Genomic DNA, 15,639 nt, shown 5'->3' on the forward strand with positions numbered 1-15,639 from the left:
GACTGCATGCTGAGCCTGAGCGGTGCCAGACAGGTCGCACAAATGGCTCATCCATGGAGTCTCCGCCCTCTTTAAAGGGGATCCTACGTGCCTCTTTTGGGCAGCCTGGTAGGCAGCGCCTGTTCCACTGGCTCCCAGCCAAAGAACTCCCCATGGTTTAGTTAAAACCCTTCTTGAAATATTTTTTGCAGATGTGGCCCATGTAACTTTAAAAGTTCCAGTTTAGTACTTGCCTTTAGGAATTCAGAGCACGTGTCTCATATCTGCTACCATGAGGAGGGGCTGGAGAACCTTCTCGTTCTTTCTCTGGAGTGGTTATGATGTGGTCTCTTTGGCCCGGCAGGTCCTCCAGCTCTATCAGATCACCCAGATCAACCATGGCCTGATGATGGTGGGGCCCTCAGGAAGTGGGAAGAGCATGGCTTGGCGCGTGCTCCTAAAGGCTTTGGAGAGGCTTGAGGGTGTGGAGGGCGTGGCCCATATCATTGACCCCAAGGCCATCAGCAAAGACCACCTTTACGGAACCCTGGACCCCAACACCAGAGAATGGACGGATGGGCTGTTCACACATGTCCTGAGAAAGTGAGTTCACCTTGATTCCAGCAAGTGGGACCTGGGTGCTCTGTCCTTATGTGAATGGCGGGTATTATTTTTCTAACCAAAACTGAATGAGTTAAAATGTCACTGCAGAAACTGCGTAGGGTAAGCATTTCTCATCACAGAATCTCACGTTGGTCAGTAGCTGTTTCAAAACCTTTCCAAACCAGGATCATAGACAACGTGAGGGGTGAGCTACAGAAACGCCAGTGGATTGTCTTTGACGGCGATGTGGACCCCGAGTGGGTGGAGAACTTGAACTCGGTGCTGGACGACAACAAGCTTCTGACTCTGCCAAATGGCGAGCGCCTCAGCCTTCCGCCCAATGTGAGTGGCCTTCTCTGGGCGTCAAACCAAATGTCCTGTGTGCTAGCAGAGTACCGCTCTGAGATGAGGCACCGGGTCCTGTTGTAGCGGTCAGCTGTGTAAATAGTTTTCTGAGCTGACTGAGTCTCCTTGTACTAGATTTTTCCATTGCTGTGACTAGTGAAAAATATTTCCATAGGACTCGTTACTTTCCCATTTGCTGAATGTTAAGCATACTCTCTAATTCCCAATTAACACTCCTAACTGAATGTTACAGGGTTGTTAGGATTTCTGAAGTCATCGTACGTCTGGATAGTGGCAAAATGAGTAATTTAGATATGGAAGCTTTAACGTCTATCCCTTGGAAATGATCATTTGGTCCAGGTCCTGGACACACCACCAGATAGATAAGGAAACATGGGTGGGCCTGGCAAGGATTTGCATTTTACTGAAGGCCCAGCAGGAAAAAAACAGACCAAACCTGTGCTGTCCTGGGGCGTACAGTCTGATGCAGATGACAGAAAAACAAGGGAAACAGTGTTAAGTGGTAATGAAAAGATGAGCTGGAAGGGAGTGGTGGGTGCTGGCAAGATCTGGAGGATGCAGTGTCAGGAAGGACAGCATGGAGGCATCACCGAGAAGTGTTTGTAGAGACTGAGCCAGGTGAGGGAGCCGGTCTGTGGGCCTCCAGGTGTTCCAGTTCCAGGTGAAGAAGCAGATAGCAGGGGGTTGGTCAGAGATGTGGGGAGCAAGGGGAGAAAAGGCAGGTGAGACCAGAGGGGCCAGATCAGGTTGGGCCGGGGTCGCTGTGAGGACTGGCACTTGCCCGCTGGGTGAGTCAGGAGCCATCAGAGAGTCTGGATCAGATCCCTCTGGCTGTTGTGTGCAGAGTAGTTGCAGAGCGCAGGGTGGGGGCCCAGGCATGGCCACGGGTGTGGGCCGGAGGGGTTGGCAGCATGGGAGCTGCTGAGTTGTGTGATTTAAAGTGCAGGCTGGTGGGACTCCTGGAGGGGCCAGAGGTGGGCATGAGACAAAGGAGGAATCATTTTGTATGAGCAGCTGGTGAACATGAACCTTTGGGCCAGCAGTGGTGGTTGTCATCACGTTAGAAACCAAGCCAGGAGTGCCTAGTGCCGCTCTGGAAATGTGCACTTGGACTTGTGTCTTGATTGACTGACTTGTGGGGTCTTCCTGCTACAGCTTGTTATCTAGTAGAGCCTAACCATTGCTGGAGAGAGATTGCTCTCCTGTGAGGCAGGCTGGCCCTGCGGTTACGGCTCAGGAATCAGACCGACCGTCTGGTTTGAATCTCAGCCCCATTTACCAGCAGTGGGACCTGGGTGAGGTACCCAGCCCCATCCGTGGAACAGAGACACTGATGTGCCTGCCTCAGGGGATCAGTGTGAGGGTTCGTGGGTTCAGGCGGAGAGTGTGGCAGCCACACCCGGCCTGGGGTAAAGGCTGATGTAACATCCGCTGCTGACGCCCCGTCCGAGGGAGCTGTTGCTTCTGTCCACCGAGAGCTTGTCTCGAGGGCTCACCTGCTCTTCTCCCAGCACACACGTTTCCTACCCAGATTCTTTTTCCTTTAGGATTTATTTATTTATTTTAGCATACCCGCACTCGTGTGTGCAAGCAGAGGGCAGGGGCAGAGGTAGAGAGAGAATCTGAAGCAGACTCCCTGCTGAGCGTGGAGCCTGTTGTGGGGCTCGATCCCACGACCCTGAGACCATGACCTGAGCCAAGACCAAAAGTCAGACGCTCCACTGACTGAGCCACCCAGGCGCCCCTCCTGCCCAGATTCTTGTGCAGAGCAGTTGGTGGGTGTTGTAGTGATGACAGTCATAGATATTTTCACTTCTAAACTAAGTGCAGAAAAATTTAATTGCCCTCTCAGTGTGTATGTAGGTAAAATAATTTTAACATCGGAGTTTCTAACCCGTGTTATTAAATATGCTCTGTATTTTCTTCCAAGGTGCGAATAATGTTTGAAGTGCAGGACTTGAAATACGCCACGCTGGCTACGGTGTCGCGCTGCGGCATGGTCTGGTTCAGTGAGGACGTGCTCAGCACAGACATGATCTTCAACAACTTCCTGGCCAGGCTGCGCAGCATCCCCCTGGACGAAGGGGAGGACGAAGCCCAGCGCCGGCGCAAGGGCAAAGAGGACGAGGGGGAGGAGGCTGCTTCCCCGATGCTGCAGGTACGAGCGCTGTGGCCGCTCTGCCGAGTATGGCCACAGGTCTGCCTCTCAGAGGGCTGGACTGCGCGTGCAGTGAGATCGAGCGTTCCGCCCCCGAGGGTCTGGAAGCCAAGGGAGCCATGGTACTCTTCCCTGGACGGTCACTGCTCGTCTGTTGAGGCAGGACGCTCGTTGGAGGTTCTCATGATCAGTGCTGTCTTATACCAGCTCCTAAGGGAGCAGTCTCCTCTGCCGAAATGAAGACGTTTGGGAAAATTTTTAAAATTCTTCCGTTATCTGACTTTTCTCTGCAAATTGATGAAACACTGCCTTTTTCCATTTCAGTGGTAAAAGCCAGTGTTCCCAGGAAATGTGATTTTTGGGAACTACCAAGATAAAGGACTAAGAATTGGTCACAGAAGCTTATCTGGGGGAAAAAAATTGTTTGCAGGTCACATGACCCTCTCCTGGGTTTTAAGTGAGAATACATGAAAGCCTCTGGGCTTTCTGAAATGATAGTTAAGTGTCCTTTGCTGCCTCTTGCAGATCCAAAGGGATGCAGCCACAATCATGCAGCCGTACTTCACCTCCAACGGCCTGGTCACCAAGGCCCTGGAGCACGCCTTCAAGCTAGAGCACATCATGGACCTGACCCGCCTCCGCTGCCTGGGCTCGCTCTTCTCCATGCTGCACCAGGCCTGCCGGAACGTGGCTCAGTACAACGCCAACCACCCCGACTTCCCCATGCAGATCGAGCAGCTGGAGCGCTACATTCAGGTCAGGGAGCGCAGGCGTCGCAGGAGAGCAGGGCTCCCCCGGGGCTGTGCATGCATGACCCCTGTGTCTGTGAGCCTCCCAAAACTATATGCCCGCTTGGGTGTCTTCTCTTTCCGGGGCACTGTGTCAGGCTTTCATGGGTGCCAAGAAAGGTGCGGGTGTGTCATGATCCAAGAACACTGGAAACCACTCTCTCCAAGGTTAACGTTGCTGTAACTGTCTGTTGTTGAAATTTTATTTAAAAATGGATTTTATTTCTTCTGTCAATAGCGGTATCTGGTTTATGCAATACTCTGGTCCTTGTCTGGAGACAGTCGGCTGAAAATGAGAGCAGAGCTGGGTGAATACATCCGAAGAATCACAACGGTGCCGCTGCCCGCTGCACCCAACATACCCATCATTGATTATGAAGTAAGTGCCGGGAGGGCGGGGCCTTATTTCCCTTGATCTTGCCACGTTGGTTCACTTCCTCCCGGAGCCACCTCACTGTGAGCTTGGCTTACTCTTTCCGTTTCATAAAAGGATTCTGCCCTTTGTTTTATGCGGTATAAAAGGAAAGCGGGAACGTGAAAGCTGTGATTTGTATGAAAACAAGCAGGTCTCTGAGGTGTGTGGGTCCCAGAGTGACCTGCGCCCCTCCTCTGGTTGTAGGTGTCCATCAGCGGAGAATGGTCGCCGTGGCAGGCCAAGGTGCCTCAGATTGAAGTGGAGACGCACAAGGTGGCAGCCCCTGACGTCGTCGTGCCGACTCTGGACACTGTCCGCCACGAAGCCCTCTTGTACACCTGGCTGGCTGAGCACAAGCCACTGGTCTTGTGTGGCCCCCCAGGGTCTGGCAAGACCATGACGCTCTTCAGCGCCCTCCGGGCCTTGCCTGACATGGAGGTAAAGAGGCTGGGACGCGAGCAGGACTTTTTGTGCTCGAAAGGGGTGGGGCTTACATTCCTTCATTTGTTTCTTCCCGCCTAAAGGTTGTGGGTCTTAACTTCTCGAGTGCTACTACCCCAGAGCTCCTGCTGAAGACTTTTGACCACTACTGCGAGTACAGACGCACACCGAACGGGGTCGTTTTGGCTCCTGTTCAACTTGGAAAGTGGCTGGTACTATTCTGTGATGAGATCAACTTGCCAGACATGGATAAATATGGGACACAGAGGGTCATATCCTTCATCAGACAGGTTTGTGTATACCCACAAATCCCCACCGCCCTTGTTCACATTTGCTCCTGATGTGCTAACTCTGCTGCTTTCCCTCAGATGGTGGAGCACGGAGGCTTTTACCGAACCTCAGATCAAACATGGGTGAAGCTGGAGAGAATCCAGTTTGTCGGGGCTTGTAACCCACCCACTGATCCTGGAAGAAAGCCCCTGTCTCACAGGTAACACACAGCTCTGTAGACTGCACTGACCTCACGCGCATATCTGTTCCGGGATCGTTTAAAATGTAGCACAAGGAAAATTTGGTTTTAATTATAAAAAGGTAACAAAATACGGCTTGTCATAGGGTGGCCCCTGGGCTCCTTTTGCTGTGCTGCAAAGGAAAACACCTGAAAATAAAAGCACTGCTCTCGGGGAAGCAGTGAGCTAGCTGCTGCAGACCTGTGGGGCCACGACGGGTTGATAAGCCTGAATCATTTTCCCATCCTTGCTTGGCTCTTTCTCAAGTTTTTTGCACCTGCTATTACGTGTCAGACCCAGGCCTGAGCGGCTTGTGTGTGATCTGTGTTAACTGTGACGTGAAGCCTGCGTGGGTAGATTGGGAAGCAGCCCCGGGGGTGGGCCAGGACAGGGTCGCTGGCCACGCAGGCACACTGCTCCTTCCCTGGAGTGGCTGAGCCGGCTGTCCTCACACAGATTCTTGCGTCACGTGCCTGTCGTGTATGTGGATTACCCGGGACCCGCCTCCCTGACACAGATCTACGGCACCTTCAACCGGGCCATGCTGAGGCTCATCCCGTCCCTGCGCACGTACGCGGAGCCGCTCACGGCCGCCATGGTGGAGTTCTATACCATGTCTCAGGTGCGCAGGGCTTCTCTGCTCCTCTAGTAACGGAAGAACCTGTTAAAAGGTTGAGCCTTAGTGAAAAACACCTTTGCGCATTGGGTAAAAAGACGTGGTTCTCGTGGTTGTGACTTGCCTGTCTCGGGGAAGCCTTCCGAGGGCACACGAGAGAGCTGCTCACCTGTCCGTGGGGATAGCGTCGTGCTCCCAGTGCTTTATGAGCACGTGCCTGTCCCACGTTGCAAACGTTTTTCCTGGTATTTAGTTTGCTCTCAATTTTGTAGAACTACAACTTCTTCTGCAGAATCGTTAATGTCATTCAGTGTCTTTTTTTGTCTTTAATTTTTTTTTTTTTTAAAGATTTTATTTATTTATTTGACAGAGATAGAGACAGCCAGAGAGAGAGGGAACACAAGCAGGGGAGGGGGAGAGGGAGAAGCAGGCTCCCATTGGAGGAGCCTGATGTGGGGCTCGATCCCATAACGCCGGGATCACGCCCTGAGCCGAAGGCAGACGCTTAACGACGGAGCCACCCAGGCGCCCCTGTCTTTAATTTTTTCTGCTTTTGAAATCGTGCTTTCCCTGAACTTAGGAATTACCTTGTTGAAAGTATTTTTGGAAGAATTTTTTGTATTTTAAATGTAATTAATTGCAACATAGAAGTGAGCAACTTGGATCGAACTTTGTTCTGGATAGTTGTCCAGTGTCCAGTTGGTCCAACATTACTGATTCATCCGTAAATATTCCAGGGCCAAGGTCGTTCATTTTCAGTATAAAAATGTTATACTGCATTTGACCTTTTACTCACTTTTCGTGGTTTAAGATACTTACACATTCCTCCACTTTTCTGAACCCGCAGGAGAGATTCACTCAGGACACACAACCCCACTATATCTACTCACCCCGTGAGATGACGAGGTGGGTGCGAGGGATCTTCGAGGCCCTGAGACCTCTAGAGACTCTACCTGTGGAAGGCCTCATTCGGATTTGGGCACACGAAGCCCTCCGTCTCTTCCAAGACAGGTAAAGCTAAGGATGCAGTTAGCTCCGTGCTCTGCTATCAGACTCTTACCCTCCTCCAAGTTAGGGTCTGTGCAAGGCTGGCCTGCCCAGATTTGAGCCAGGCTATGCTGGTGGTGGAAGGGAGCAGAGGTGGTGAGGGCAGCCTTGTGTCTGGGCACTCAGCACAGCCACCCCCAGCGTTGACGGGTCTCGGTGCGGCGACTGCCCCCTGCTGCTTACTGAGTGGCGTGGGACAAGGCACTTCCATTAACCTCTGCACCTGTCAAGTGGGCACCACATAACCTTGTCCAAGCGAGAGGTCTCTGGAGAATCTGAATGCCTTCTAGGGGCACTTGGCTGGCTTAGTCGGTGGAGTGTGAGACTCTTGACCTTGGGGTCATGAGTTCGAGCCCCATGTCGGGTATAGAGGTTACTTTAAAAAAAAAACAAGCCCACAATTGAATGCCTTCTAACAACTATCTGGTATATGGTTTCCATAACCACCACTCCTTAACCTCGATCTTTTTCTTTCACCAAGGAGTATTCCTTTTTTTTTTTTTTTTTTAAGATTTTATTTATTTGACAGAGAGAGACATAGCGAGAGAGGGAACACAAGCAGGGGGAGTGGGAGAGGGAGAAGCAGGCTTCCCACTGAGCTGGGAGCCCGATGCACGGCTCTATCCACAGGACCCTGGGGTCATGACTTGAGCCAAAGGCAGACGCTTAACAACTGAGCCACCCAGGCGCCCCCTTAACCTCGATCTTTACTCTCATCAGAGGGTTTGCAGCTCTGCTTCTGGGACTTCAGTTTTCTCTTCACCTGTTAACCACTTGTCTCACGTGTTGCCTTGTGGCTTCTGAGTTTTTCTAGTGAAGTCACCAGTACTTAGGGAAAGAGCTGCTCATGACCATAGTGGTCAGTGTGGATCGTGGAAAGTTTTGTGGTTTGAGTCATAGGAAATGCCAGAGTGAAAAGTTGAGTCTTTACCTCTTGAGGAATCTTGAAAATTACTGACAGTTTTTCGGCCAGAACCAACTTCTTGCATTCTTTATAGGTCAGCACAGTCTTTGTTTGACAATAAATTTTTAACTTTCCTAGGTCCTGCCCTGTTATTTTTTTCTTTTTCTTGTATTTTTAATTTTATGTATTTTAGCCTGCAAAGACTTTTAGGCTCATTTTAGGCTGATGAGGAAAAATTAAATTTGTGTTGCTTTGACTCTAAATTTCTAAGTAGTAAATCTTAATTGATTTACTGTTTCATGCAGCACCACAGTTTCCTGCCCAAACTATTTGGGGAAATGTTCTGCCTGTGAACTGGGTTACTCAGAACAGTGCAGGAGGGCAGGCTTTTGGTGGCAGGGCAGGTCGCCTCACTCCCAGGGTGTGTGTGAGGTGGCCATATGCAGAGGACACAGTCCCTGTGAGCACTCAATGTCCCAGATGTACATGGTTGGTAGCAGTTAGTTAATGGTTACTCCCCGGGGAGAACCCAAGGCGAATGGTTCCCTCCAGACCGAGAAGTGCTTATGCGTTTGGCAGCTGCACCCCTAGACCAGCGAGTCCTGCCTCCAGGTGGCTTTTCTCATCCATACTTTCAAGGAGTCTCAGAATGTTGCTTTATAGATCTCTGGCTTTCAAATCAGGCTCCTTGGAGTCCTTGAGTTCCACGCAGCTGCCCTGACCAAGAGCCCAGTGTCCCAGATGAGCGAAGAAGGTGGAACAAGGAACTTGCCGGCTTTTTTTTAATTAAAAACAAAAAAACATAAAAACTAACACGCTCTTTTTTAATCATGAAAAAATTTGAGCTATAATGTGGTTTTCACAGATTTCCCAAAATACTAGAGACAAAATTTTGTTTTCATTAAAATGTAGCAGTGGTAGTGAGGTGCTTGTAAATCCTGATTGGCTGTAGTAACCACATGCCCTGCCTTCACTGGACCTGCAGCTGGTGGCCTGCTAACTGTATCACAGAGTCAGCTTCTCAGAAGGTGCCCTCCCATCCACAAGGACAGGTGTGGTCTCACCTGCTTGGTTCACGGTTCTCTTTGTAAGCCCTGTGTCTCCAACGCTGTGTGTGTCACAGTTCCCTATTCTTGTTCTCTTATTGCCCCCGTGATACTGGGAACTTTATATTAGGCAAACTTAAAAACTAGAGTCATGTCGTCATTTTATTTTATTTTTTTAAGATTTTATTTATTTGAGAGAGCACGAGCAGATGGGGAGAGGCAGAGGCAGAGGCAGAGAGAGAAGCAGGCTCCCCACTGAGCAAGGAGCTCGACGTGGGGCTCGATCCCAGGACCCTGGGATCATGACCTGAGCCAAAGTCAGACACCCAACTGACCAGCCACGCAGGCACCCCTCCTGTTGTTAGTTTAAAAATCAATGTGATTACTCATTCTTAGAGGAATTTTTTTTACTTTTGTTTTTGCTTTTGTTTTTTAAGTAACTTATATACCCAACATGGGGATTGCACTCATGACCCCGAGATCAAGAGTCGCATGCTCTACCAATTGAGCCAGCCAGGCACTCCTAGAGGAATTTTTTTAAATGTAGTGGTGCCATAGTTCTGAGGGGTCTTATAAATATCAAAATTTTGTATTATTTAAGTTGTCTGGAATTCAGATGCTTAGGTTTTTCCATTTGTATAAAATGAAAATTTCAGGTAAAGCCTAATTCTAGCCCTTCGGAGTCACCCACAGCACCAACAAAACCTGGTATTTGCTCACCACGGCCTCTGGACTGATAGGCATGCCACTCTTCTTCCAACAGACTCGTGGAGGACGAGGAGAGGCGCTGGACGGACGAGAACATCGATATGGTTGCTCTGAAGCATTTCCCCAACATAGACAAAGAGAAGGCGATGAGCCGGCCCATCTTGTACAGCAACTGGTTGTCAAAGGTAACAAATATACGTCATTTCAGAAATACTTTCCTCTGTCCTTTTAGAATTTTCTTCTAATCAGAAATATCTTTTTCCTGAAGCACCCTGTAAGTGAAGCATTGGTTATAGGCACAGTGCACTACGTATTTGCTGATAATGTGGGGCAGACGATCCCAGGAGTGTGGCTGGGGCTGGCTGGCCAGCTGTGTGTCTTACTCCCATGAGGTGGCTGCTACAAGAGCCATGCTGCTCCAGCCCAGCAGGGGTCACGGCTTCCACGTGTTTGCAGCGGAAGGGGCCTTCCCCTTTGCTTTCACTTTCCTTACACCATAAAAATGAGCTAGTTGTGAATAATTTGCGTGAAAATGTTTCATATACTTTGTACTAAACAAAGTTGACATTCCTAGAATAGCTGTGAGCTCTCCTTTTTCCAAAAGAGTAGGATGTTTGAGTAAGTCGTAGTTTCAATATGCATTTCATTCAGTAGGAAGTGCAGGCACAGGGATGAGTAAAGTCTTCCTGTAGGGAGCTCACAGTCCAACAGAGGAGACAGACAGGTGGAAATAGCGCTGTGTGGGGAGAGATCTCAGTGGAGCTGACCCTGGCATTGGGTTTTAAAGAGGGCCGTACGGAAGTAAGAACTAGCAAGATAGGTTTGTTTGGTGCTGCTAGAATTTTCTGTTTATTTCTGCCCTCTGGATCCTAATCCTTATTTATAGGCACCATCTTCTTCCAGTGGTTCATCTGTCCCTGTCTCTATGCTGTTTTTTGAAGAGCAAATGTTAAAGCTCTGTCATTTACCCCAGAACCCATCTATACTTTTGTGTGTGGGGGGGGGGGTGAGCTACAGGTCTATTTTCAGCTTTTCCTGAGGGACGTCCATTCTCCCAACATAGGACCCAGCACTGTTTGTTGGACAGTCCCTTACTTGGCCATGTCTCTCTGTCATTACGGTTCCCCGCATGCAGGGTCTGTTTCAGAGGCTTTGTCCTGTTCTGTTGATTATTTGTCCCTTCCTGTGCTCAGATTGCAGGGCCCTGGTAGCAGTGATGACGTCAGATGGGATAGGCCCTCACACCTGGTTCTTCTATAGGGACTTTTTTTTTTTTTAAAGACTTTATTTATTTATTTGACAGAGAGACAGCCAGTGAGAGAGGAACACAGGCTGGGGGAGTGGGAGAGGAAGAAGCAGGCTCCCAGCAGAGGAGCCTGATGTGGGGCCTTATCCCATAATGCTGGGATCACGCCCTGAGCCAAAGGCAGACGCTTAACAACTGAGCCACCCAGGCGCCCCTTCTTTAGGGACTTCTTGACCATCTTTGGCCCTTTCCCTCTTCCTAATGAAACTTAGAATTGGCTCGTCAAGTTGTGCTAAAACCCACCACTACCGTCCACCCTCGAGATCGAGGCCTGGATTACATTGACTTTCTCTGTCAGTTTGGATGGAACTGACATTTTTAGAGTAGTTCGCTTTTCCCTGCATGGTTATGGTCTCTGTCTTCATTTATGTAGGTCCTTCTGTGAGGTCTTTTTAGTGAAGTTCAGTTTTCTCTACAAAAATTTTCCATGGTTTTTAGATCCAGTCCTAGTTAATGTAAATTTTTGTTGCTATGCTGTAAATGATACCTTTTTATATTACATTTTTTTTAAGATTTTATTTTTAAACAATCTGTACACCCAGCATGGGGCTTGAACTCAGAACCCTAAGATCAAGAGTCTCATGCTCTACCGACTGAGCCAGCCAGGTGCCCGAGAGTCTATGGAAATAAACTGGCATAATAACAAAGATGATTTCTTAGTAATTCCGGTCTTACTGTTTTTTTCTACAGGATTACATCCCAGTAGACCAAGAAGAATTGAGAGATTATGTCAAAGCTCGGCTGAAAGTCTTCTATGAAGAAGAACTTGATGTCCCTCTGGTTCTGTTTAATGAAGTGTTAGACCACGTGCTCAGGATAGACCGGTGGGCTTTTTGTACTTACAACCTCACCACTGGCCTCAGCTGCTGTTAATGTAGTGGTGGGGGATCCTGCCAGGCCTCCCGACTGACCTTCCCCCACCTCGCCTCCACCCCCACTTCTCTGCCAAGCAATCAGCTCCTCCCCCGCCCACCCTTCTAAGTCCAGCTTCTCTGTCCCACACTTGCCCGCTGCTCGGCACCTACTCGGCTCCTGCCGGCAGTCTGTTCCTGCTGTGATTGGAAGCTCCATTAGAATCGGGTCTGTCTGCCTCCTGCCATCTGAGTGTCTGGAGGACAGGACCATGTCCTGTTGATCTTTGCACCCCCCAGACCTGGCAAATAGCAATTGCTCAACAACTGTTTAACGTACAGATTCAAGTTAAAACATGTTAAAAATGTTGTAGATTAACTCCTGAGAAAATTTAGGACCTGAGTGTTGAAACCAGAACAGATCATAAAAATCTTGAATTGTATCTTTTTCTGATAATGTTTCAGAATATTCCGCCAACCTCAAGGCCACTTGCTTCTGATTGGTGTCAGTGGAGCGGGAAAGACCACACTGTCCCGTTTTGTAGCCTGGATGAATGGTTTGAGCGTGTACCAGATTAAGGTGGGTCTGGTTGACACTTCTTAACCCCATTGACAAGATACCTGATGCATGCACGTGGCTCCTTGAATAAGAACAGACCTAACCTGCCAACTACTTCTCTAGGTGCATAGAAAGTACACAGGGGAAGACTTCGATGAAGATCTTCGGACCGTGTTGAGACGTTCTGGCTGTAAGAATGAAAAGATAGCATTTATAATGGATGAGTCCAACGTATTGGATTCTGGATTCCTGGAGCGAATGAATACGCTTCTGGCCAACGGGGAGGTAAGCGCCCCATTGCACTGTGTTGTGTGTGCATGGCGGCAGGTTACCAGGACCAGTCCGTAGTCGTGCTCTCTCATTTGCTAGGTTCCTGGCCTCTTCGAAGGGGACGAGTATGCCACCCTGATGACCCAGTGTAAAGAGGGGGCCCAGAAGGAGGGCTTGATGCTGGACTCGCACGAGGAGCTGTACAAATGGTTCACCAGCCAGGTCATCCGCAACCTCCACGTTGTCTTCACCATGAACCCGTCCTCAGAGGGGCTCAAGGACCGCGCTGCCACTTCCCCGGCACTTTTCAACAGGTATGCCAGTGTCTGCTCAGCTCTGGGTCACAGGAGCCGATTTCTTCCCAAGGGGCAGGCCCTGTTCTTGGGAGCTGTTTGAGACATGGCCGTCTTTTTCAGGTGTGTGTTGAATTGGTTTGGGGACTGGTCCACGGAAGCACTGTACCAAGTGGGCAAAGAATTCACAAGTAAAATGGACCTGGAGAAGCCCAATTACATCGTGCCCGATTACATGCCTGTCGTGTACGACAAACTGCCACAGCCACCGTCACACCGCGAAGCTATCGTAAACAGCTGTGTATTTGTTCACCAGACTCTTCACCAGGTGGGTTCAGTGTCCAGGTCGTGCAAAAGGAAACTGGTGAAGAAGAGAGTGGAAGGTACTTGGTAGTAGACGCAACGCCATTGCCTGTTCTTACCTCTGTCGGTGACATGTCCTCCTCCTCGTTACCAGGCTGTACCTTCTGGGGTCACTGACCTTTACCGCCCTCTTGCTACTGCCTCTGTAAAGCATTATTCTCTGCTTTTCTTATCTCACTACCCATGTGTGTGTGGGCCCTGGTTCTCCATTCTCCAACAGGGGTCCACGTGCTTTCCCTGTAAAAGGCCAGATAGTTCAGGTCTGAGGCTTTGTGGACCAGGAGGGTCTCTAAACTACTCGGCTTTGCCTTGGTACACAGCCTCCACAGCCCACGTGTGAGCAGGTGGGTAGGGCCGTGGGCCGCTAGCGCTTCGTTTGCAGAAACGTGCAGTTGGAGGGATTTGGGCCACTGACTGGGGTTTGCTGACCCTTGCTCTAGACTCTTATCATGGAACAGTCCAATCTGCTCCCATCTGAAAGACTTTGTGAAAACCACTCTGAGCCTGTGGGTGTCCCGTTGACCACTGCCCTGCTACCCCTGCCACACCTGCAGGCTGCCCCCATTGCCTCCGGAATGTGGCCTGGCCCTGGCTTCCCTTGCTGGTCTCGTGTCCTTTAGCCTGCAGGGCCAGAGCAGCTGGTCACACACAGCTGTGCCCTCTTCCCCTCTTCCTGCTGCCGCCTCTTACTTTGGTGTCCACGGAAGATGAGCAGAAGGCAGAGGAGACATAGCACATGTACCCCCAGTTGTAGAGCCTCTTCGCACAGAGTACACGTGTGAGGTCGCTGAGGTCACCTCTGTGTTGTAGAGACGTTTGAGGAGAGAGCTTAAGGGTCCAAGGGGCTCCATGAGATCTTACAGGAGGCTGAGCTGAGACCCCAGCTCAAGTGTGATCCTAAGGGCTGAGTCCATGCCACCGTGTCACCTGGCAGAGCAGTTAGCTTTTTTGAGGTTAAATAACAGAGAATGTCCTGAAGAGTGATAAGACTCAACTGTTTCCTAAAAGGCTAACGCTCGGCTGGCAAAGCGCGGGGGCAGAACGATGGCCATCACGCCTCGCCACTACCTGGACTTCATTAACCATTACGCCAACCTGTTCCATGAGAAGCGGAGCGAGCTGGAGGAGCAGCAGATGCATTTGAATGTCGGGCTCAGGAAGATCAAAGAAACGGTTGACCAGGTACATCCCAGGCGTCCGCTTCACTTACGGGCAGGGGGCTGGCGTGCGGCCCTTTGCAGGTAATTTCTGCACGATTCCGTTTTCCGAACGTGGCGTCTGTCCCGCAGGTGGAGGAGCTGCGGCGCGACTTGAGGATAAAGAGCCAAGAGCTGGAGGTAAAGAACGCGGCCGCCAACGACAAGCTGAAGAAGATGGTGAAAGACCAGCAGGAGGCAGAGAAGAAGAAGGTATGTGTCTGTCTCAGGAGCCCTGGCCCGGCCGGGCCCGCGCTGGCAGTCTCTGGGAGCCTAGGAAGTCTAGTCCGGGTGGGCTTTGGGGTTTGACGGGGCGGGGTGGGGAGTGTTCAGGAGTCACTCAGTGAAGTAACCAGTACCCATAGCCGGGCGCTCCCTCCTTCCTAGGTGATGAGCCAAGAAATTCAGGAACAGCTGCATAAGCAGCAGGAAGTGATTGCAGACAAACAAATGAGTGTCAAAGAAGATCTGGACAAGGTGGAGCCTGCTGTCATCGAGGCCCAGAATGGTACGTCAGTGCTGCGAGATGTGGTGTTTCTAGAAAGGGCGCCCTCTGTCCACGGTGCTGAGGAGTGTGGGGACTGAGCCTTTATCTCAAGGCTTTCCTAAACACTGAAGACTGTCTTCATCTCGTAAAGCAAAGTTCTTATAACACTTTTCACCAGAGCAGAACCCTTCTCGTGAGAGATGGTTGACAAGATAAGATCTATGTGAATACATGGGTTTTTAAAAAAAAAAAATCTGGTGATAATTAGGTGAATATGCTCTTACAAATCCCTGACTTGAACATCAGTGGAAATGCCATAAAGCGTGCAGTGTTGCCGTCTTGTGGTTGTCCGAGTGTGCTCTGGCCAGCCCAGTGACTACCGACTCAGGTGCTGATAGCAGTCGCTCCCCAGCCCGCCTCCATGCTGGCCCGCCTGCGGGACGCTGTTCCAGTGACTGCGGGCCGCCCCTTACCTGTGCTCCCTCCCGGCCCTGCAGTGTTTGTTCCATACACCACAGGAGAAATTGACATATGCCATCCAAACTATAGATGTTCCCTGAGAGTCAGATTAAATGAGAACTTCATATGGTTCCACTGCCGAGTAACCACTGAGTGTTTTCATAGAAGTTCAGGCTAGACAACTGTGTGTTGCAGCTTGTGGAAGGCATCGGCCATCCTTTTAGAACTGTATTCACCCAGCCAGGCAGACAGTGTCTAAATTCTGGCAGATTGAA

The 15,639-nt window shown here is 50.1% G+C and overlaps 1 protein-coding gene across 2 annotated transcripts in view; it reads left to right on the forward strand.

Moving 5' to 3' along the window:
• DYNC1H1 (dynein cytoplasmic 1 heavy chain 1) overlaps positions 1–15,639 on the forward strand; it is a 67,510-nt gene that overhangs the window by 37,951 nt on the left and 13,920 nt on the right. For both annotated transcript variants that reach the window (XM_045775443.2, XM_045775444.2), the window contains exons 33-51: positions 344–582; positions 768–924; positions 2,879–3,106; positions 3,632–3,862; positions 4,133–4,273; positions 4,514–4,747; positions 4,834–5,040; positions 5,119–5,240; positions 5,716–5,881; positions 6,723–6,886; positions 9,636–9,765; positions 11,577–11,710; positions 12,203–12,317; positions 12,420–12,581; positions 12,666–12,880; positions 12,983–13,187; positions 14,231–14,404; positions 14,512–14,631; positions 14,806–14,926. In XM_045775443.2, the coding sequence (XP_045631399.1) occupies positions 344–582; positions 768–924; positions 2,879–3,106; positions 3,632–3,862; positions 4,133–4,273; positions 4,514–4,747; positions 4,834–5,040; positions 5,119–5,240; positions 5,716–5,881; positions 6,723–6,886; positions 9,636–9,765; positions 11,577–11,710; positions 12,203–12,317; positions 12,420–12,581; positions 12,666–12,880; positions 12,983–13,187; positions 14,231–14,404; positions 14,512–14,631; positions 14,806–14,926 (3,265 nt within the window). The remainder of the gene's footprint in view (positions 1–343; positions 583–767; positions 925–2,878; positions 3,107–3,631; positions 3,863–4,132; positions 4,274–4,513; positions 4,748–4,833; positions 5,041–5,118; positions 5,241–5,715; positions 5,882–6,722; positions 6,887–9,635; positions 9,766–11,576; positions 11,711–12,202; positions 12,318–12,419; positions 12,582–12,665; positions 12,881–12,982; positions 13,188–14,230; positions 14,405–14,511; positions 14,632–14,805; positions 14,927–15,639) is intronic.

Source organism: Ursus americanus, chromosome 26 (assembly GCF_024610735.1).
Source record: "Ursus americanus isolate L20-20 chromosome 26, mUrsAme1.1.p, whole genome shotgun sequence".
Taxonomy (NCBI): Eukaryota; Metazoa; Chordata; class Mammalia; order Carnivora; family Ursidae; genus Ursus; species Ursus americanus.